The sequence below is a fragment of the Chlamydotis macqueenii genome, chromosome 5 (assembly GCF_036417535.1).
Source record: "Chlamydotis macqueenii isolate bChlMac1 chromosome 5, bChlMac1.mat, whole genome shotgun sequence".
NCBI lineage: Eukaryota > Metazoa > Chordata > Aves > Otidiformes > Otididae > Chlamydotis > Chlamydotis macqueenii.
In genome coordinates this window covers 8,511,003-8,534,629 of record NC_141560.1, presented here as the reverse complement: position 1 = coordinate 8,534,629, position 23,627 = coordinate 8,511,003, and the positions used below count along the sequence as shown (strand labels likewise).

The following is a 23,627-nucleotide window of genomic DNA, read 5'->3' as shown; positions in this document are numbered from 1 at the left end:
GGCGATCTGCCAACGGCGGTCATGCCATACCACTGCAATCACCTTCAGCTTCGCTGTTTGATAAAACCCAGCCTTTTCTTTCCCCCTCTTGCCATGGTATGCCAAAAAGGACTGCTACCGAGTGGGCTTCCCAGCAGTCCAGCACTAGGAAAATATATTCTGAGCAGTAAGAAATCAGGAGGAAAAAAATAATGAGGATGGATGTGCCCTAAATTACATCCCAGTTAGATATTTACAACCAGAGCTGTGTCAGGACCGACTTCCCCAAGACATAGTCGCAGCAGCATTTACAGGATTTGCATGCTTCATTAAGAAAAAGTGATGCCACAACTTCAAAAGCAGCCTAAGAGGGGAAATGTTTCCACAAGCTATTCTAAGCCAGACGATGCACCCTCAGAACAAAGGCACAGCAAGGCTCAAAACCTTATCAGCTGAATTAAGCTGGTTTTTACCTGAGCTGAGATGCCCCTGGGAGGCTTTGCAGGGCTCCGAGCAGCACGGCAGCCCGCGCATGGCTTTACCCTCCTGCGATGCAGAGGACAACGCTGCTAAAGGCTTCCAGCAGCAGTCAGGTGAATTTTAGTCCCTGTCAACCCACCTGTTATTGGGACAAACAGCATAAGAAAATGTTGTGTAAAGCCCTCTGTCCCTCTTGGTGCTGGATGTGCCACCCACCAGTGGCAGGGTGTAAAGCCGGCTCCGAGGCAGGGAAACCGGGGCCGTGAGCCATCTTGGGTGATGCAGGGGAGGAAACCTCATCGTAGGCAGAAATGTTGTGTCAACCGTTGAGCCAGGCCTCCATTGGGGTGTGCAGCCCACCAAACTCCGGCCAAAAGCACAGCCATGCTGGGGGTGGAGGTTCATGCTCGGCATCACCCCCTCTTATCCCGCAGCCATCCCAGGCGGGACATGCTCCGACAGCGGTCGCCTCTGCCACTCTGGACCCAGCAAGGCAGGCGCCAAAGCCTGTCATTAGGGGCTGAGCATCCCCTACCAGCCTCTGTTTATCCCGGCGGTGCGGTTGTGAGCTGCTTAGTCATCGCTTTAATGAGCAGGGTGCAGGTGTGCATTCCTGTTGTGCTTGTTGCACATGCCTGCCGGCCCCGCGCTGGCGAGCCAGCCGATCCCCCGGCCCACTGCATCATGCCCATGGGCTCACAGCCGCTCTACAAACTTCAGGGAGGTTGGGGGCGAGAGGCTCTCGGTGCTTCGGCCTTCCCTGCCTTGCTCTGGCTAGCAAACTAAATGCAAATTCAGTTGCAGGCTGTCTGGGCTGCAACGAAGCATCGCACAGCGTCCGCCCGCGCGGCAATGACGACGCCTTCGTGCAGGAGCAGTGTAGGGGAGCTTTTGGCAGGCGGAACGCAAGCGGCTGAGGCTGCTGACAGGAGCGAGGGGATGCATCGCTCCTCCTCCTCGGTGGGAATGCTCAGAAGCACCGTAGGAGTCGGAGTACTTGCGCTTCCCACCCAGCTGCCATCTCACCAGTCTCACATCACACGGAGCTGTCACGGCTCTGAGCCTTGACGCATCAGCACCCTCAGCCTTGTGTCTTCATTGAAGTGGCAAATAGTGAGAGCAAATGTGACATGAAAGACTGCCGTTAGATGGCAGAGATGACATCCCTCTCAGACTAAAATTTGCTCTCTGGGACAACAGCAAAGTGACGCTCGGTGTGTCCGTGCACCAGTAAGGCCTTGACACTGGAAAGGCACCACCTGAAAGGACACCAGTACCTGCAGAAAGGACCCCGCTGGGGCACTGGCCTTGGTGGGAGGCTGCCTGTTCTCCCAGAATAAAGAGGTTGGAAAGGATGATCTCTGCAAAGTCTAACTTACAGACTGATGGGGCGACAGCCAGCCAGCTCGAGCTGCAGAAGAGACTTTCATCTTAGCAATCTGAATTGCAAAACGTGTTTTCTTAACGTCTCCCTCCCTTTTGTTTCCTGCATGTTTGTCAGTTTTTATGTAACAAAACTTATTTTAAAATACTGGAGTTGAATATTTTAGCTGAAAGCCCCTTTCCAGCTAAACAGACTTTCATCTCACTGCAGAAAAATCCCATCACTTAGCACAGAAGAACTATGCTCTTCTCAATTCTCTGCAAAAAGAAAACAATGTGAAAGTTGTGCCCCTAAAAATGTTAATCTATATTGTTGGTTAAATAATTGTATAAGAAACAACATTCTCTGATTAGGTTGTTTTTTTTTTAAATCATATTTAATGTAAAGATTTTATCTCGTTGCAAATGAAACTATTTCATCATTTTAATACCACCCAGCAAGAGCTAACAAGAACCATTTTTTTTCTGGAAAATAAAACTGCAGATGTAAAATAATATAAAAGCAAATTATTTAAATAAATCTGTTCTCCTGGAGCATTTCATCATGTTGAGTGTCTCATGTTGAAACCCTTTATCTATAGGACAGGCAATGTTAGGCCTTCGCTGTCCCTAATACACAGGTCCCTCAGCAGGGTCCAACTTCCACCCATCCCTCCCAAGCACAGACCAGGATTCCTGTGTATTTCCTGAGTTCACTGAATTTCTTAGATGCATATGTGAAAACAACGCTTAGATTTTCATTTTTATACACAAGGACACATATGAAAATGCCCATCATTAATGCAGGGACAGCATCTTAGCGTCAAACGCTAGATTCCTGCCTGCTGTAGATCTGGTCTGTGGAAGCGCATGGAGCTGCGGTGACCTTCAGCAGCTGGAGATCTGGCCCCAAGCAGCCTGCCCATTTCTAGTGCTCTTTTGGTGTCCCAGGGCAGAAAAGAAAATGCAATATTTGTTTGTGCCATCATTGTCTACCAGCAATTTCCACAGGGAACTTTTCAGCGGATACACTTGTTTTCTGCTGGGCTCGGTGTTGACATAACAGAAAAGCTTTTTACCCTTTTGGAAGCCTTCCTGGGCGTGAGTTATACAATTTAAACACTCTTTTCTTTGCTGCGAATATAAAAAAGCTGAGAGAAATGAAAATACTTAAAATGACATGGCAAAGCAAGGACTGGGGACTCGCTGAATGTAAAGCCCAGTTGTCCCCACTGAGAGGAGCTGGGAGAAAAGCAGCAGCCCAGGCTGTGGGGCGAGCAGAACAACCAAATAATTCATTAAAGTGCTGCTGCAAAGCAACCACTTCCATAATTCAGAGGGGCAGCAAGCCACGAACTCCTGGATAAGGAGCCAGACGACCCCCAAGCAATCTGAACGGGGCTATAAGAATCCAAGTTTGTGTGTTGTTCCAGTTTATTTCAGCTGTTGGTGAGGAACGCAGCCCTAAAACCAGGCCACCCTTTGGTGCTCTGGCCCAACCAGGCAGTCACATCCTCACAGCTTTCCTGGCCCAGTACTCCTTTGCAACAGTAAATTTATCATTCCTTCTCTGAAAGAATAAATGTTTTATTAATGTTCAACTCTCTCATCATAATGAAGAAGTAGAGAGTCTTAATTAAGTCATTAGTGGCTGTTACAAGTCTATATTTTGTTCTGTAAACCTGAAAGAATAAACAGTATTAATACTATTAAAAATTTATAACTTTTTTCTAGATCTTCTTTATGTTATAAAGGATTTCAAAAAATTACATGAAAGATGTTACACACAAAAAAAACCCAACAACCAAACACAGAAAGTGCCAGAACACCAAATTTTCTGCTCCCCCTCCCGAGGCGCTGGCCCCGCTGCAGACCCCGTCAGCACCCAGCCACACCTGGAAAGAGCAACCCGGAGCCCCGGGAGCAGAGGGCAGGAACCAGCGGCTCGCGGAGAAAACCAAACCACCCGTGTGGGACTGGCAAGAGCTGTGCCACTCCATGTGCAGCGGGACTTGACCACGGTCAGTCTGCAGAGCCTCAAACATTTTCCTAGGGTGGTACCGGGCATCTGATGGGTATTTAACTGTCGGGCAGCAGGACGGCTTTTCTTAGCCACTGGAGATTTGTGATCCTTCACAAATAGCTTACAGCAGTCCCTGGGCAGCCAGGACTCTGCAGTCGAGACGACTGGCCAGCAACCAAAAGGAAATCTTATAAAAAAAGCCCAGGAGGAGCAAGCCTCCAAAGATTTCAGGTCTGCTACCAGCTGTAGGATTTCTTTCTGCTCACGCTATCTCTGCCTGAAAAAGCTGGACACAACGGAGCACCACTGTGAGTTTATCCTTTCATATACAGAATCTTTCCACAGCTGCCCACTCAATCACAAGGCAAGGAAACAACAGGTACATTCAACTTTAATTAAATAATGGACAGTTATATGTACAGCTATCACTGAGGGAAAAACCAGCTACACAAAGGATGCAAACACAACCCTGGACGTGAAGCGATAGTTGCAGTGACTGGGCTGGACCAGAGCATTTCTGCCACTCTCCTCCTACTTTTGAAGATGTGTTTTGCCTAAAAGGCAATACTGAAATACATGAAATCCTCTCAAAACTGCTCAGCAGGCTGGCAGGAGATGACAGCCCAGGCCCACGGGGTCATTTTGTGTTTCTTTATGACAGCCTGGACATCCTCCTCCGCGGCCGACACCGGCGGGGCCCCACAGAGATGCTGCGGCCCTTTGCTCAGCACCAACCCGCTGCGGTGCCCAGCAATCCTGTGCGATCCCATAAACAACCTCCAGCACCAGTATGGCTCTTCCCGGAGTGCTGCAGCAGCTCCAAAGGTACATCTAAAAGTCCTTAACAAGTCCCTCTCAAAACTATCGCAAAATACCTGGAAGGACCAGTATGAAGTACAAAGCCATTAAAATTGTACACACCGAATTATTGATATCTGATAACTTATTAAATAAATTCACGGAAAATGAATTTTTTTTTTTTTACATCCTCTGATTCTTCCTAAGTTTTACTTGCACAGAAACAAGCTGTAGCACTCACAGCTCACAGTCCTCCCGTAACAACAGAGATGCTTTATCAAAGTTCAAAATGCGGTTGCACACCCGGTACTAGGAAGTTTACAGCCCTTGTACCTTAAGAGGAATCCAAATCCTACGCTGGGAAGGGAAATCTCAGCCTATCGCCTATGGTCAGTGAACAATTGCCAAGCGAGGCTGCTATTTCTGTATCGGCTGAGAAATACGCAGGAGAATTTCCTCAGAGGAACAGGCTGACTTGCACGCAGCTGTACGTAAATGCCAGTTGCGCAGATGCAATCCCAAATTATTAAAAGGTCCCTTTCTCTTGGAGAGCTGGTAGTTCAAGGCGATGCTCGCACATACACGCTACGCTGGTGCAAACCTCCTCGGAGCAGGGCGGTTTGTGGGTTTTGACAGCGATTGGCCTGTCCTGGCATTTTACGGCCACGTCCCCAGGCCCTCATGTCTATATTTTTTTCCCTGAGGACTTTGGTAAGATCACTCCGGCTTTTCCCTGTGCATTTCAGAGCACGTTACGCGGCTTGTCGGAGCCAGGCAGAGCCCGGCAGCAGCGGGCCAGGCGTAACGCGCATTTCCCAGGGGACGCTTGCTGAAGTCAGGCGGGCTTCGCAGCGAGGGGAGAGCTGTGTGGGCCAGGCTGCTGCCAGCACCCAGGGATGCCGGCAGCGCTCACACCAAATCTCCTTCCCACTTAAAGCAATTCCCGCGCCGGCAGCGCATCGCAGCTACCCAAACTATGTCAACACGGAGGCAATAGTTGACTGCTAACACGCATGCAGCTCATTGCTATTTATATCACATGCCATGTATCAAAAATGTCCCTGAACAGCCTCACCGTGACTGGGATGGAGGAAGGAGAAGGAAGGAGAGGGGCCACCCGCAGCAGGCACGCTCCCGCCCAGCCCGTGCTGCCCATGCCACCGGGAATTTTGCCCATTGAGCTTAATGGTGCGAAAAGGGGCCCCCGGCAGATGAAGCGCTGTCGTTTTCTTGGCATTCGCACAGCCCAGGGTCAGCAAGGCGAGCGGCTGATGCTGTGCTTTAACATGTCTGGAAATGCACAGGCTGCTTGCGACAGGGGAAGAGGCCGAATGAAAAAAATGCCGTACACTGCAACCATCCGGCTTCATGCGAGGCGACAGCGGGGATGACCGTGGTTTCTGGCATCTGTACGTAGCGAGTACCTGTTTGCAATACTAAACACCGGCCTGAGCCTGCCTGGCATCAACGTCTTCGTGTTAACACTGCAGTCACTTCACCCTCCCTCGTCTCTGCTGAACCCCAGGACAACCCTCCAGACTCGTCCGACGTGCCCCGAATCCAGCCCAGCAGCGGGTCAGGCGCTCGCCGCCTCTCGAGACCTTTCGCTAAACGCACAGTACATACAGATCTACAGCATGAACAGCAGGGAAACCTGCCGTGGACGATGGCAGAAACGTGGCCTCAACATAAAGATGCCAATAAATGAAAATACAGTCGCTGCGACACCTTCATTTTTCCGCAGCTGCCATCGACGGTGCTGCCTGCAGCCCCAGCCCCAGGGGCCAGGCCGTACGTAGCAGGGTCCGCCCCATGTCCCAAGATCCGTTTCACACAGACACACAACTCAACAGGCATGCAGAATTAACTACACCTCAGCCCTGGGAGCCCTTCGAGCTCTCTGCTTCCCCCAGGCCAAATGGAGCCTTACGTCACCCCCCGTACTCTTTATTTTGGGGGCATCGCTGTCATCAGAGAAAACTGTTGTGTTTATTCTGTTCCAGGGCCATTTCGTTGACCAGCTGCTCTATGGACGACTGAATGGCTGCCTTCACGAGGGAAGATGCCGTTTCTATGAGGAGCAATTCGTACTGCTCCCCAGTTCTGTGCCCCTGGTCACCCGGGCCTTTCTCCTCTGCCTGAGGACCACCGCCAGCCTCAGGGCCCTCTTTTTTACCAAACTCAAAGCTCCCACTTGATTTTTTATTCCCTTTTTGCTTATTTCGGTGCAAAACTGGGGACAGCTCGTAGGCCTGGTCAGAGTCGGTGTTGTCAGAGTCCTCGGCTTCAGTGACGGTGATGACGATGCCAATGCCAGCGCCCATGGTTGCTTCTACTGTCACCTGATGGCAGCCCTGCACGCTCGTTGTATCATCTTTAAACACCGACTGACTGAAATCCGTTACAGTCTCTTCAGCTTTGCACGCCTCAGGAAGATTTATGCTCTTTTCTGATTCATCCCCTTCAGGCAGCTCTTTGCAGATATTAGGGATTTCCTGCAGCTCAGTGGTTTCAGGGGCACTGTCAGGTTGATCCTTGGAAATGGGTGCTTCGGGAGCAACTTCCTCGTCTTCCGCGTGGACCATGGTTTGGGGTAGGCTCCCCTCCTGCAGTTTTTCCTGGGCTTTTTCATTAATTGTCTCTGAATCGGTGATCTCTGACTGAGTGGTGCACTCCGTATGTTCCTTGGCATCAGGTGTGGGCTCTGTCAAGGGCTCGCTCTTCCCAACGGAGTCGGTGCTTTCCTTCGCTGTGTCCTGGGCCTCCTCTGCAAAGACCGGGCTGAAGGATTCAGATTTGTCCATGGGGGGCAAATCCTCCAGGTCTTCACTAGCTTTATTCAAAATGCCCATCACTTCATTTGCCTGAACACTGCCCTCCGACTCCTCCACTGCGTCAGAGGGGCTGGGTTTTTTCTTGCCTCTGGAGAACCGCATGCAGGGCATCTTCACCCCGGAGCTCGCCTGTTTCTTTGGGAAGCCTTGTGCGCAGCCCTCCTCAGCATCCGTTTCCAGCTGCACTTGGGAATCAGAGGGCACCTTCTTCCGCGAGGAGGATTTCTGCCTTCTCTGAGGCCTTGTGAAGTTTTTGATGGCTGCCCAGGCTCCTTTGGAGGATCGCGATGGATTGGAAGCTTTCGCCTCCCCCTGGTCAGCGCTGACACATTGGCTTTTCTCCTCCGAGGCTCCTTCGCACGCGTCCTTCACGGTCAGCCCCTTCTTACAGTGCTTCTTCCGCTTCTTGAAACAGAGCATGGAGGGTTTTTCTGCCTGTTCCTCCAATGGGGAGCATGTCGTCCCTGTGCTGTGAGTCTCTGCCTCTCCTGGATTCTCCATCTGAATTTCTTTAGCTGCCTTGGCCATATTCGCTCCTCTCCTTCGTTTGTGTTTTATTATTGATTTTCTTGATTAACACATCAGACACAAGAACTGCAGAGGTGCTCAAAGTGCACGATTTTCTAAAATTCTTTTCCAAATAACGTTAGCTGCTTTTCAACGAGCAGGCGTGGCAGCGAAGAGAAGTTCTGCTGAAGCTATCGCATCCGCTTTGTAACTCCCACTTTGTCTTATTACTCACTTTATCACCTCTCCAAGGAATCCCGGGTAGATGTGAAGTTGATGGGGCTTCTCCTTGGCTTTGCTGGCCGGAGTCACTCTCGGCTCTGGGACGAGCCACTTGGAGCTGTGCTGGGTCTAACAGCACGGATATTTAATTGCCAGTCTGACAGCACTTTTTTTTTTCCCCCAAAGGATGACAATTCAAGCCAGGAGTTAACAATTTTTATTCACCCCATGGACCTGGAAAGAACTTGCACTTTCTGAGCCATCTGCAGTTCCACATCGCACAGGGAGCTTGACTGAAGCACCAGTAAAACCAGCGGCAGCCAGTGGCTGTTTTCTGCCCCCCAGTGACAAGGCTGGACGCTGCTCTGCCTCGGCTTTGCTTTCTGCTTCAGTTCTCCTCCTGGGTTACGTGAGGTTCGCTGTGGTGGATGCTTCCATCTTTCATCTGTAACACAACAAACAAGTGATAAGACCTGTAGAGCAATTTTAAAAAAAAGTATTAAAGTCGTTTAGTTTTGGTTTTTTTTTTTTTAAATATTTCATTTTGGGAGGCAGACTAGGGCTGGAAAAGCAGTTCTACCCATAGCAGTTTTTATTCCACTGATTAGCATCAATATCCAAAGGTAAAATAAGGCCACCAACATGTCAGCCCAGTGCTATTCCATCACAGAAAATATGAGTTTGCTATTTTGAGTAGTAAAAAAGTGATTATTTTTTTTTAAATTGCTGATATTACGGCAAATATATCTTACACAGACACACGCATGTATTTCCTTCTCCTCTGGTTAGCTAAATCTTTTTTTTTCCCCACTGCTCCATATGCACTCATAGCTCCAGCTAGGGAAATTACACCCTGAGACAGCAGATATTTTTATCTTTAATGCACCATATGACAATATGCAAAACCCCAGAATACAGGGAGGAGGCTTGTGGCATACACAAGTGAAATCACATGGCAAGAAGGGCGCTTATCGATACTACGTGCCTGCCTCCCATGGCAACCTCAATTAACACCGCGTGTGCTCATCGCACTGATGACACTGGAAGAGATATGTCACTCTTTTTAAAAAAAAAAAAAAAAAAAAAAAAAAAAAAAGCGCTGCCCGACAGCATCATCGGAACATTTTGGGGTATAAGGACGCGAAAAGGTGTCACCGCAAACAGCCCAACTTCTCCGGGACCGGCCCAGGGACTCCGGGCAGCCCCTCCCGCTGCATTCTGTTCTCTGCTTGCAGGGTGCGCTCCCCCGCAGGGCAGATTTGGGGATTTTTTTTTTTTTTTTAAATTATTTTTTCTTTTTCATTTTAATTTTTTAAGGGGCGAACGAGCGAAGCTGCCAGAGGCGCGTCCGGGAGAGCGGGGCGGGAGCCCAGAGCGGAGCCCCGAGCCCGGCACCGCCGCAGCCCGGGAAGTTTCGGGGGGCCCCGCGGGTGCCGCCCCGCCCCGCCCCCGCCCCACGGGGCACCCCCGAAAGCCGGACGGGGCTCTCCAGGCAGCGAGGCCGACCCAGCAGCCCCACGCGTGTCGCCTCCCCGCTCCCCGCCCGCGGCCCCCTCCGAGGCGGTACCCGCCCCCGCCGCCCTGCCCCGCGCCCTCACCTGCGGCCCGGCCCCGGCCGCGGCCACGCTCCGCGCCGCTCCGCACGGCTGCGCCGCCGCCGCCACCGCCTCCCTCCCGCCGCGGCCGCGCCCCCCGGGCCGGCGGGGAGGGCGCTGCCGGCAGCCCCCCGCCCCCCGCCGCCAGCCCCCGGCCCGCCCCCCGCTCGCAGCCTCCGGAGAGAGCGGGGCTGGGGAGGGGGTAGGGGAGCCCGGCGGGGTCCTGCCTGCCGGGCAGCATCCCCCCTCCCACGGGAAAGCACCTCTCCCTCTTATGGGGTAGCACCCCCTCTCCTTGTGGGGCAGCATCCCTCCCTTCTGGAAAGGGGGGACCCTTCTCCCCCTCCCAGGTTGTGCACGGCAGCAGCAGACACACGAACTGCGTGCAGGGCAAAGGTCTTCCTGGGGACCGAGTTGTGGTTTTCCATCTGGATCCCAGGAGGAAGGGGACTGCTGGCATTTGCCTCTCTATGTGGAAAAGAAGGGGGTCTCGCTCCTGGCAGCCGTTTTTTTTTGTTTTGTTTTGGGTTTTTTTTGTCCCACCTGAACTCTTTGCAGCTTGAAGCACACGCTGTTTGGGTCACCGCAGGAGCTACACCCTCAGAGCTGGTGATAAGAACAGCCAATTCTGGGTTTAAACTAATCTTTGCCCAAAAAAACCCAGAGAAAGTGCCGCTTTAATAGAAGCCTTTTTTTTTCTCCAAAGCAGCTGAGATCTGACTTAAAAAAATACATCTCCAGCTGTTATGATTAATGGGAGGGCCTCCGGAAAAAGGTCTAGCAAGCGCAGCTGATGAACTACATGAAACTACAGCGAGATGCGTGAATGTCCCCATTCGGGGAGCTGAGGGACGCCCACAAACGTTTTAAGGACGTTAACTACTTCACAGCATGTTTGCACATAAGAAACCAGGCGAAGCAGCATGCTTTGAACCTGCAAGTGGCTTCCAGTGGAGGCCAGCCTTAGAAAAATACACGACCTCCCTCCCTCGCTTCTTTGCGGAAAAAAAAAGGTACAAAATGGGTTGGTTGGGCTGAAATGTCAGCCCGTGGGGCAGAAACCTGGATCAAGCAACAACAAGGAGTTGCCTTTTTAAAAGGTCCCCTATGAGATGCGTTTGATCGCATTCACTCAGGGTAAGAATCTTCATTTGGAAACAGCTTCTCTCCGCAGGGCGGGCAGTGGGTTCTAAGGATGATCCAGTTCCCAGCAAGGCCCCGCAGCGCGAGGAGATTTTCCTTCCTCGCACTCAGAGGAAGGAAAGGAGGCAGCGGTAGTGAGGACGGGTAACAAGAGGCTGGGTGATGTGGTGCCTCGGGGGTGGTGTGAAGGAGGCAGGTTCTCATCCATCCCATTCGGAAACACCTCACGTGGAATTCAATTATTCCTGCTGCTGCAGGGGGAGATTGTAGCACCGATGGCCGTGGTGCAAGGGAAATAAATAGCAGGCTTTGCAGCAAGCAGAGGATCTGGTCAGAAGATGAATAAGCTTGAAAGAAGATCCTAGCCCAGCTGTAGGCTCCAGTTTTCTTTCCGGGCCCACAGTGAAGTGCCGGCGATGTGCAGCAAGGCAGCCAAACAACACTTACTCCTTTTTCTTTTGTCTCTACAGCCAGTCAAAAAAACCTGTGTTCGTTCTTACATGACATGATGCAGGACTCTCATTACAGCACAGCTGGGGGAACGGATGGCCATAACACCAGCTAAGGGCTCTGGGCCCACAGGGAACAAATTTGTATGTAATTAGTTTTTTCTCTAGGCAACAGGAAGAGAAGACAACCTTCCAATATTTAGTTAGAAGAGATTCAGTGTCCTTTGTGCCCTATTTGATAGGGCAAGAACTAGCCAGCATACTCAGTTGCAAAGGAGAGAGTTAAGAAAAACCCACCTATTTACGAATCGGTCCTGCACGACCTAGAGTAGGGACACTGGAGAGCTCACATCTCACTAGGCTAAAAGTGCAGGTTAGAAAAGCTTCCCCCCTAACCTCTAGAGATGCGTGGGGGTACTTTTTGGCCTTTACGCTTTGTTGCCACCAGCTCCCCCACACACAGCAAACCCTTCAGCCGCTGCATGCCTGAGCCACTGCTTTGCCTCACTGGAGGTGGACTAGCAACCTCTTGAACCATCTCTCTCAAGCACATGTCTATGATCTCATGCTAAACTGAAAGGAGGCTAATCTTAGCATAAATTTGCACTCATCCCATCTTTCATAAGCATAAAATGAAGGTGGAACACAGAACACTCACAGGAAAGCAGTGTAGCAGGGAAGATTATATGTAGGAACTGACAGCAGACTTGGCAGCATCAGCTCTGGCAACCTGCTTCAAGAGAAGGCTTGGCCCAGGCGCCTCAGGTGAAGAGCAGGGTATGGGGTCTGGGGGAGCAATTGGGAACAGCCCTTCTGAGCCCCTGCGCGTGGCCTGCGTGGGCTCCGCAAACCTGGCTGCCAATAAACCCTCAGCTGAATATCATCAAAAAGAAAATGTCATCTCAAATGCTCTTACAACGATTTAAGCTGTTCTGTCTGCTTCTGTGACAACCAGGTAATTTTGATATAATTGTTCTCCTCTCCTGAACAACTTGAGAGACACAGATCTCTCTACATATATATACACCCTATCTGTACTACAGACGCGCCCTTGCATTGGTGCACACCTACATCCTCATTCTCCCAGTTCTCACCAAAACCAGGATGTTTTTAGATTCAGTTCTGATGCAAGCACATGGGGCTTGAAAGTCTGAATTCAGATCTTTTGCAGTCAGCTGCAAGTATCTCAAATCCACGGAATAATTCAGGTAGTTTATTTCCTGTAGATGACAGACACCATCCAGGAAAGGAGACAAAAACCACACACATACGCACGCAGTGGTGCATTGCAGGCAACTTATTACTGCAATAATCACTTCTACTTGTCAATAGTAGGACTGCTGCTGTACAGTTCATCACAGAAATACGTTCCACTTCAATAATCTCAGTGCATACATTAAAACCCCCAAAGCTTTTTGAGTATTTACCAGTTTATTTGTATTAGTTAAAAAATTGGCAGCAACTACATTCTTATGTTACAGAATGATTTTTGGCCTGCTGACAAAACCTGCTACAAATGACTTAATTGCTCCTCACGTTGCCTCTGTTCACCGAAAAGGTACCCTAGGAAACAAGGCTCGTCAACGGTGTAACGGTATTTACTGCTGGGGATAAACCGGTTCCAAAGACACATTTGGTAGAAACCACAGATACAGGCCAGAGATCCAGTCCCTACAGATCTGATGTCCAGAGGTTTAATTCCCATTAACAGTAGAATACAGTAGTCACAGCTGGGCTTTCTAAAAGGGAAATTTGACACAGCTCAGGTGTCTGCAGGAATAATTCACAGGAGAAGCCAGGGTAAGCGCGCCTGGAGAGAGATGGGGAGCAAAGGGGATTCCTCCTTGTTTCCTCTTTTAAATGACACTGGTCCAGTTTCAGAGCATGGTGGTTTCTCCCATACTGCGAGGAATGGAATACGGAATTCAGTATGGCAAATAGGAATATGCAGTGTACAAGACTTTCAGAGATGATATATGCTACAAAAACCCAAAGGTTAAGACAATTGAGTCTCAAGACTGTTCCAAACAGCTCCAGCTTTAGGATTTTTAATTACTAAAATCATGTCACTGAATCAAAAGAGGTCACTAAGCCCAAGCTTCTGTATTCTGCTTCAGCTCCAATTACGAAGCAGGAGGTTTGTCCAGGCAATACGCTTTATACGCTCAGCGTCACCTAGCTTGGAATGCAGGAGTTTAAAAACTATTACAGATTAAAAGTCGTTGATTCTTTAGCACTCTTCTTTCCAGTCACTTCTTGCACTATATTCTCAGTCATATCTTGTTTTAACTTTAAAAAAATAAGGGTATAATTCCATTGACATGACTCATCAGGTGTTCTTCTGGGAGCTAAAAAGCAAAATAAATTTAATTACTATTATATAGTACTGCAGGCAACTTTCAGGCTGAATTATAATCAGGTGTCATTTGGAAACATATGGCATATTATGAGATTGGCTTAACTCCGTTATCTCAAGATGAGAAATAAAACCCAAATACTGAAAGCCACCTAACCTAAAGAAGGCACCTACCTTGGGTCAATAATTCTTTTCAAAAGAGCCCACTGACTTCTCCTGACGCTGGGTCCAAGTCAATATCATAGAAACAGGGTCTGGTAGGAAGTCCTGGCATAGTGCTCATCTGGACAACAGGAGATAAACCGTTAAAATGGAAGCAGCATAGCTTCATGCAGAAGATCTAACACTTAATCACTGCTGGATACTACGATGGCACCAGCCAAGGCAGCTTCTTGCAAACAAGCACACCAGTTGGGTGATGGTCATGTACCATTTTGAAACACACCGCAACAATCAGGAACTCCCGGCTCAGCAGATAGATTTGACTTTTTTGTTTGTTTTTTTTTTAATGCAATGAGAATTTAGTTTGCCTTCTTTCTCTGCCAATGAGTGACCCTAAGATTTGGCAAAGTACGTAATCATCCAGCTGACCAGTTAACCGTTAGAGGAGTGTTCATGGACTTCGCTGCGGTGAGATAATAATTGCTTGTGGTAGTTTTCTGGTTATCAAAATGAGTATACATGTTTTAATACTATTTTGCTGACTGTAAAGTCTCAGTTGATTAAAATTCTTTAAGATTCTAGAGCTGGAAATGTTAAATAATTAGGAATAAGTATTGTTGGGAAGAGAGTTTAATTTTTTTTTTTAGACTGGAATAAAGCTTGAATAGAAATGGAGAGGTCAGTTTTCCTGACTGGAAAATTCTGAGGCGTGCCAGTCAGAAGGGCTGTGCAGTGGCAGGACTGAAGCTAGCAAAGCAGCTGTCAGCACTCCGCCTGCCTCAGGCCAGTCCTCTCCAGTTGTCCCACTGCCGAGTACCCACTTTCTGAACCGCTGAATGCAAGGCCAACAAGGACACTACACTTGGCCTGATTTATTAACGTGGCAGACAGGATTTTCCCTTCCATAACTCAGCGTTTAGCCCAGCAGCACACGTAGGCTAAACATGGATGCTCTACAAAGGTGGGCAACTCATGACCGTGCTTGGTAGTCTGTGTCAATGGTCATTAACCCCTTTAATAAAAAATTCAAGGTTTTATTTGCTATCTGCATCATCCAGCCTCTGCTTTCACCATCAGTATTGTTATGCCTGTCTCCGTTAGATTAAAGATCTCTTTGGCAACCTGGTATTTTCTCCCTGAGCAAGTATTTTGCACGCTAATCAAATTACCTCCTAATCTTCCTTTTGATAATAAGCTGAGCAGAAGGAGGCAAAGCTCTATCAGTTATACATTTTCTGCAGTTCTTAAAACTGTTCGGGGAGCTTTTGCAGTCCCACCCCATTTTCCTAAGCCATTTACAAGTGCTAACACCAGTCCCATATGTAATGTACTACTGCAGGTCTTGCATGGCTTATGCAGAGGTAAAAATCACTTCAAATCTACTGTTGGTAATGAATTCCAGGACTGCACTAGCTTTTCGGCAGAGTTGCTGCTTTCCCAGACACAGAATAGGCGGGCTACAGAGAAGACCCTCATTCCTTGTCTTTGTGTTCACTTGTTTGAATATATATATTTTTTTCAGTTGTATGAATATTTTGCTCTCAAGAGAAATGGTATTAACAGATCCAAAGTGCCTGGAAGGGTTTTCCTGTTCTCACTATAGTCACTGCCAGTCTCTGCTCATGCAGAGCAAGAAACTTCCTATTTATTTACTGATCACTGAAGAATCACAGAGCTTTGCAGATCTGCACCCACAGATTCAGAGGGCTACAGCAGGAGCTGAGACAGTGACATTCAACAGAGTAGGAGATGCCACATTGCTGAAGATGGGCCTGACTTTTCTATTTCTTGCACTTTCTATTTTGAAAGGAACAGTCAATTTTCCTCCTTTCCTATCCATAGGGCAGCCCACAGTGGCTACTCTGCTACCTATTACTTAAATGCAGTTTCCTTAATCCCTGAATTTCTATGCAGTACAGGATAATTTCCAACCAGGCTACTAATTTTCTGTACAAGTGTCTACAATGCTTAATGCCCTCAGTTATTTTCAGAGCTGAAGAAATGAACTTTTCCTCCATTATCCTCCTCCCTTTCAATAGCGCATGTGCTGAAAAACAACACAGGGCAATTCACACTTCTTACTTACATGAAAAAATTAGACCACATGGATATCATCAATCCCCTTCCAAGATTTCAAACAAAACCAATACCAACTGAAAACGTATTATTGATTGCATTTGTGGAACTTCCAAAAAACTGCCATTTAGGAACTAAAAAGCAGAGCTGAATAATTTTTTTTTAATTCATCAGCAGTACCAGAAAAGAAACCCAACCAATTTGAGTCCAAAGATTTATTTCACTTTCATTACTTTCATGCTTAAAGTTAAATACAGATAATCTTTGAAATTATGTTTCCCTTAAAACCTCAAAGTATTTCAGTAAATTACAACAGCTTCACCTTTAAGCGAGAAAGGGCAAAACCCAAAACTCAGAAGCTGAGGAAAGGAAAAAAAAAGTTACATATCTTTGTGATTAACTTCAGATAACACGAATATGCATGCACTGGTGATTAATTTCACCTCAAATTTCTCATAAAAGCTTCTTCATAGAAGAAGCTGCATTTTCAGCTTACAGTTCAATGACTGCTGCCAAAAATTTATTCTGAGGCTAATACATCTCCTGCTGAATGGGTTTAAATAGTGATCTGATTCAAAATGCCCTGGATAGCTTCTCAAAAGGACATCCCTTCCCTGGATTTGTAGACACTACAGAAGAGTGATCTTCATGTCCCTAACCAGAAGACTTACTGTTAATTCTGACAGAACTTACATCATGACCAGGAAAACATTAGGAATCTGGGAAGGGAGCAGAAAGGAAAGATTCCAATTTACAGAAACCAAAGATATCAGAAAAAGAGCCAAAATGTTAGTTTTCATGTCTGAAAACATCTCTCTCTTGTGTAGCTGTGTACCCTTTCCATCTCCAGTGTTTATATATTTTTAAAAAATACCATTTGGATTAAATCCTGGCTTGCAAAAAATTTTCATTAATAACTGGAACAAGCACGCTATTTTTCATTTTATCCGAAAACACACATTACTCTTTAAAAAGATGGATGAGCCAAACTTTATAATGTGGTTATTTTATTTACGTTGGGTAATCTGGAAACCCTTACCTACCTCTCTTTTTTTTTTTTTTTGAAAAAAAAAAAAAAAAAGAAAAAAAGAGGAAAAAAACCATCCAATATTTGCCTCTAGTTAGCATTTGAAGGAAGATGGGTCCCAACTCTTAAATCAGCAAATTTCATTATCTGCTTTTGAAAGCTTAGTAAAACAAACATGTTGCCATGCCATGCCTTCAGGAAAAGGTTCAGGCCCAAAAAATATGAAAAAGACAGAACTGCTTGCTCTAAATGCTCCATCCCCTAAAATAATCTAACAAGTTACTTAACATTTGCCCAGGAGAGATTCCCTAGGTAACATTTCCAGTGGATCCTTTCACCCTAACATTCTTTCTTTGGATGCAAACCTGAATGCTAGCTCATTTTGCAGGTAGCTCCTCTTTCTGCCAGGCAATTAATATCAAAGCTATTCTAGGATCCTGTTTCCACTGTAGTTGCTCTCTCTCCTCTCAGTTGACATTATGCCAACCACATCAAAGAACATAAACTGAAAACTCACGGGCATAGTGAAATTAATTGTTGGAACTGATGCAGGCTGAACAGAAACAGATGGTCAGCAAAACCATGAGAACAAATGGGAGAGGAGACTGACAAATGATTAACAGTCAGGTCAGCTTCACTTTGGAGGTGTCTCATCAGAAGCTGTTCGCTTTGTAAGCTTTGGAGGAGTTGTCTTGTCCTACCCTGATCTGCAGGTGTACAGACTTCACCTGCAATACTGCAAAGTGCTTTCATCAGGAATGCAAAGTCACAACAGCAATTAGGTGGGCCAAGGATTTCTCCCATCCCCTCTACTAGACCTCAGTTCCCAGAACTCATTAGCTACAGAGCTCACCTTTTCCTCAAAATCCAGGAAGACAGAGGTGTGGGACCTCTGGGGGTTTGCTAAGTATTCAAATGGTCAGATGGTCTATTTTAGCTTCCCTCTTCCCCCTGAAAAAAACCTATTAAGGGCATCTAATACACTGGATTGTTAAAACACCATCTGTAAATGACAAGGACTCTCCTAATTCAAGATATCTTTTGTAACTGCTTACATGAAGCTTTTTCCTAGCCCCACAGTTGAGGGTTTCGCTCAATCACATACCGTTCCTACTAGCGGATACAGGAATCCAGCACCAACACTGGCCCGAATGTCTCGGATCGGCAGAATAAAACCCGTAGGTGCTCCTTTTTGTTCAGGGTCATGAGACAACGATAAGTGAGTTTTAGCCATGCAGATAGGCAAGTTTCCAAATCCCTTGGAAAGGCATTGAAAAAAAAGAGATAAGTGAAAAAACAGTAACTTTACCTGTACGCAAATGTAATTGCTCTATTATGTCATTCTCTGCAGACATCAGACATTTTATCAGGACATTTTACTCCTCACCAACTGCTTCCTCCACAGCAGTCAGATCCGGTGACCATTTCTGCATCCCCATTCCTCCTCTCTCAAACTCTCTATCCACCCCTTGCTAAGAATTAAGGGAAGAACCACCACAGCCCCCAGCACATCCAACTGAGGAAAAAAAATTACTGGTTTGGAAGTCTTAGATATACAATCTTGATAGCTTACTTACTTTCTACTCTCTTCCCAAAACGTTAACTTAAACACCTCAGAACTAAAGTTCCTGTTCAGCTGAGGTCAGTTAATTAGAAATGTTTGATCAATATAATTGCAGGTTGTGAGGAAGCAGCAATTACATGGCTATGGTATTTTGATAGACTTGTAAAGGAATATACAAGAAACAGGAAAGCGAGAAACCATGCATGCCAGCAGTAAACGGACTGCAAAAGCAAAAGTATTTGAGCACACTGTAAACAAAGAATTGCTAGCTCTCACATTGCTCTTCAAAGCCCTTTACAGACCTTCATTAATGCAGAAGCAGGTAAATCCACAAGACTGTCACAGAGGGGAAGAATAAAAGCAAAACAGCAACCAGAAAGCATCTCATTCAACAACTGGATGCCAAGTTCAGAACTTTATCTTCCCCAACATAACTGCAAGTGCCAAAAATCCCTATGAGCTCAAAAATGGATTCGACAACTCAGTGGACCAAGGTAAAAAAAAACAAAAACAAAAACAACAAAAAAAAACCCACCAACAAAAAAACCCCCCAGAGACCAGTGTGATGCACCAGTGTGACCATTTGTAGTTCCCTAATTCCCAAACTGCTGAAGGGTTGGAGAGTACAGTACAGAAAGATCACTGAATCCTTCTGCCCTTCTCCCTCCATACACTATCATAGATGTGCTACTGGGCCAGACGAGTTCTGTTTTCTTCACTATAAGCCAGGGCCAGTTTCTACCTCCCCACACTACCTCCTCTACCACAGCAGCATCCAGTGAGTCCTGGACAAGGACATGATTTGAGTGATGATTCCCTTCACACACAGTTTGAACACTGCTGTTCAATATGAACATTTAAAATGAAAAGCACTACTGGTATCAGGTGACGTGGAAAACTCACTTGCTTAGTGTACAAGGTGACTTTCTCCTGTGCTTCTGGAAGTAGCTCAATGTCACTTGCCCCGTAGATCTGCTGTGCAATAAGCCTGATCTTATCTATAACAGGGAGCTAGAAAAAAGAAAAAAAAAAAAAAAAAAAAAGACAGGCAAGTCAGTGTGGCCAGACTACAAAGAGCCATAACATCACAGCAGCTTCACAATCCTTCACATGTGTTGTGCAATGCCCATCTGCAGGTACAAGAGCTATTCCCATTTGCTGTAGAACAAAGCTATACAGTAATCCGAGGGTTTTCAAAATGCATTTCATTTATCTTGTTGCAGATGTTACTCTGGGTAAGAGGGCAAAACTAGTTTATTACAATCAGAAACAAAAAGATACACAACAGTATTTCTTATAAGCTGTGCTTACATGTTAATTACCTCTACTGCAAAAGAGGCATCTCTATTCACTCTCAAGTCTAAGTCAAAAAGCAGACAAAAATAATTTGAGCGAATAAAAGTTAATGGTTAAATAAAAGCACAAATAAAACAAGTTAAAGAAGAAAAATCGAAAGCATCTGTTAAGGAGCTGAAATAGATATAATGACATAGCCCTGTACCTCATTAGGTTCTCCAATAGGTGCTTGCTATTAAAGGAGGACTCAGGCCATAACCTGGGAACTAACAGTGACTTCATTACCTCCAAGTCATCTGTCAAATTTGCTTAATCCACAAAATCATCAGAAATAAATAGACACACACACACTCTCTCTCTCTTCCACCTCAATCTGTAGTGTGACTCCATAAGCCTTGATTGCAGAGAAAAAAACAAACCAAACCAAAGTTAAAAATGGACAAATTCTATTCCACAGCCTGTTGCACACCCAGAAGCTCTACAGTAAGGTAACAGCTTTGGTCAGAGTTGTTCCAGTCCATGCTCTGACAGGAACGCATGTCTTAAGTTCAAGAACTGAACTTCTCCCTGCCCTGGAACATGGCTGCCACAGACCAAATTTCTTCTGTTTCTCAGAGCAGCCTTTCAGATAGCCTTCAGCAACTTAAGCTAGTGAAACCAACCGATATTTACCTTATGAACAAAGTATCTCTGTAATACTGCAAGTTCTTACCTCCACATTATAGAGGAACCTGAAGTTGCTGGGAGCCTGTGATGCCCTCTGAACAGCGTGGGCCAGTGCAACCGCTCCTTTACCTCCCTCTGCCCAGTGATTGCACTCCACAGCATCAAATGCTCCTGCTTCCTTTGCCAGTTGTACTACAAGGGCCAGTTCAGCCTTTGTATCGGTTCTGTAAGGAGAAGAGTTTGCACACTTGTACCAGAATGCACGCATAGTAAATTGTTTGCTTTAATAACTTTTCACTCTTCTTGTCAACATCCAAAAGCTGTCCAAAGAAATCACAGAATCCATCCATCAGGGAGCTGCTGCTGTCCACCACAGCCTTCTCTACCTTGGTGAAGGAAGCAAGAGGGACAGATAGCAGGAGGTAGCTCTGGAACTACATGCAGAAACCCATGACTACTGACAGAGCAACATTCCAGACTTTTCTGTCGTATCTGTCCTGTATCAGCAATGCAACTCCTGTTTTCAGAAGCAAACTCAAAAAGGCATTAGTATTGCTCATTTAGAGGTGCTATATCATGTGCACACAACAAGCTAAATCCCATAATTTCTCTAAGTCAGTCAGTATGCATTTACTTCAGATGAAGAATCTTTAGCTGCCTACTCTGCTTCAGCTGCCATCAGCTTTAACACACCAGTTCAAAGCCTTTCTGCTTGCATAAAAAGACCACAGGCAGACTCTATTTCCTGTGCAGTACAATGTGCAGAGCCCAAAATGCTTCTTAGCAGGGCATAATTATTCCACACAGCAGACCACTGAACACAGCGTGGTTGACAGCACAGGCACCTCACCATCTATTATGAGCTTAGATTCCACATCATCACAGGCACCTTTTGTCCACAGTAATTTGGCCAGTCAGAATGTAAGTGATGGCAGATAATAGTCACTGACGATAAAATCCTAAGGTAAACTAAGGAATGCATTTGAAATGACTAAGCAGACCTCCCTTCTTTTATTCAGCATCTTCCAACAATGCAAAATGCTGCCAACAATACATCGACAGTACCGAAAACAAGAGTTCGATAAAAATAGCATATAAATTGCCACAATTTTATTCCCATGCATCACTTCTGTGTCCCAGCTCACTTACTTGAAAGCATTGACAGCCACCACTACTGGAACACCAAACATCCGTGCATTTTGGATTTGCTTGTTTAGATTACTACAGCCTTTCGCCAACAGTTGAAGATTCTACAAAGAAGACAGCAAGCAGGAAGCATGTTTTATCAGGGGCAGTGAAACTTTTGTTACAACTCCACTATGTTCACAGCTAATGACAAAAATGTCAAAATGGGAATGAAACCACAAAGGCAAATCCCCAGCGCTACTTTCTGAAAAGTCCTGACCAGCGCATGCTCTTGGATGGAAGACAGGAAAAGGAATGACTGCTTCTAATGATCACTGGTTTCAGTTGCCAAACCAAGTTAAGTGAAATCATTTTTTTTCTTTTTTTTTTGTTATTCTTAGTAATTACCCATGCTCATTAACTCCTCACAGTAAAGCCTCACTTTAGTACCTGACACATTCCTCTTTATATATTAAGTATCATTAGCATGAATTTCATGACACTTGTTTGAAGTCTGTAGCAACAGCTTTCAGTTTACGCATATTTACATTTTGCAGCATCAGAAACTATACATGGAAATCCAGACATTTCATCCCTTCCTATGCAAAGGATAATCCATACAGAAGCTCTGCAAGTGAAAATGCTGCAGCAATGTAAAGGCAGCCAGACCAATTATCCAAGCGTACACAGTCATTCAAGGCACAAGGATAGAAGCTGAGACTTCAGTTCACTTCCCTCTCTGCTTGCAAAGGGGTGGAAGGGAATAAAACCAGAAACTGCTGCTGCTAGGAAGAGAGTAATTAGAGAGGCACTCTGAATGTTTTCAGAGACAATACTTCAGCCAAGCAATTACTTCATACTGAGAGGGTCAGGGGACACAGAGTAGATATTACTGTGAAAAACTGAGCACACAGACAACTGCATCAGCCCAGGAGAAACAAGAAGGCTCTGAATACTGGCTAGGTCAAGTACAATAAATGCTTGAAAGAGCAGAGCCAAAGTAACATCATAAAAAACCCCAAAAACTAAACAAAAAAACCCCCGAACATTACAGCTTGTATGAGGAAGCACTTCCCTGGCAGCTAAAGAAATGACACACGCTAGCTATCCAGGCACGCACTGCATGACAATATCGTGTCATGCCTGCAGTTAGTCGGTCAACTGTCACAACAGCTAAAGAAGGTTACCTCTTCCATGTACTCCTTCGGTAAAGGTACCCCAGCAGTGACCTGGGAAAAAAAGGAAAAGAAAAAAGAAAAAAGGTGGAATGCCATAAGATTTTTATCCATGATAGTAACTTGTGCTTGATCCTCATTGAATGGCATCAAGATACAACATTCTACTCCAGGTTGATCCTTTTTTTCTAAGAAAAAAAGTAAGAGGAAAAATTAAAGACTGCAAGATGGGCTCACAATACAATAAATGACTGTGGTAATACCACAAATGCCCCAGCATAAAATAACTTAATCAGGACAATAAAACAAGCAGGTATATTCCTGTAACAACGAAGCAGCTTACAAGCAACAGGGACATATGGATTCCTTTTACAATTGCAAATCTTAAGACAATTACAAGCAGATCAAACCCTACAGGGCTTTAAGTGGCTGGATAGGAACAACAGTAACAGCCCCTCAGGCCTAAAGAAAACCTTGCTTAGTACTTACTGCAGGCCCTCCTCCATGCATTTTCAGAGCTCGGACAGTAGCAACCAACACCACCACATGAGGCCGGAGACCAGAATAGCGGCACTTAATATTAAAAAATTTCTCCATGCCTATGTCTGCACCAAATCCTGCTTCTGTAACTAGAGTAGGAATTAAAAGAAGTTCGTGAGAGGTTGCTGGGTGGAGAAAACATGCTCTGATTACATAAATCAGAAGCTTCTTCCAAGACAAAAAACCCAAATACAGTCACGATAAAAAAGGCAGATCCCTCTCTGCAAAACAAACCAAAAGTAAACAAA

At 46.1% G+C, this 23,627-nt stretch overlaps 2 protein-coding genes across 4 annotated transcripts in view; both read right to left on the bottom strand.

Annotated features, from left to right (window-relative positions):
- Positions 1–4,219: 4,219 nt before the first annotated feature.
- AKAP5 (A-kinase anchoring protein 5) lies at positions 4,220–8,258 on the bottom strand. Its single transcript, XM_010120811.2, has one exon. The coding sequence runs from the start codon at positions 8,002–8,004 to the stop codon at positions 6,613–6,615; it is 1,392 nt and encodes a 463-aa protein (XP_010119113.2). The 5' UTR covers positions 8,005–8,258; the 3' UTR covers positions 4,220–6,612.
- Positions 8,259–8,405: 147 nt separating this feature from the next.
- The window catches only part of MTHFD1 (methylenetetrahydrofolate dehydrogenase, cyclohydrolase and formyltetrahydrofolate synthetase 1), a 47,866-nt gene continuing 32,644 nt past the window's right edge, over positions 8,406–23,627 (bottom strand). The window contains exons 21-28 of one of the 3 annotated variants that reach the window (XM_086748467.1): positions 23,329–23,468; positions 22,852–22,893; positions 21,689–21,789; positions 20,586–20,763; positions 19,481–19,588; positions 18,119–18,271; positions 13,923–14,031; positions 8,406–8,650 (exon numbers count right to left, since the gene is read on the bottom strand). In XM_086748467.1, the coding sequence (XP_086604593.1) occupies positions 13,942–14,031; positions 18,119–18,271; positions 19,481–19,588; positions 20,586–20,763; positions 21,689–21,789; positions 22,852–22,893; positions 23,329–23,468 (812 nt within the window). In that variant the 3' untranslated portion in view covers positions 8,406–8,650; positions 13,923–13,941. Of the gene's footprint in view, positions 8,651–12,804; positions 13,741–13,922; positions 14,032–18,118; positions 18,272–19,480; positions 19,589–20,585; positions 20,764–21,688; positions 21,790–22,851; positions 22,894–23,328; positions 23,469–23,627 lie in introns of those variants that run through there. The other 2 variants (XM_086748466.1, XM_086748465.1) reach the window with 2 other exon arrangements.

Bases quoted from the DNA above. Each gene is read 5' to 3' on its own strand.
- AKAP5 (XM_010120811.2), bottom strand. From the start codon at position 8,004: ATGGCCAAGGCAGCTAAAGAAATTCAGATGGAGAATCCAGGAGAGGCA.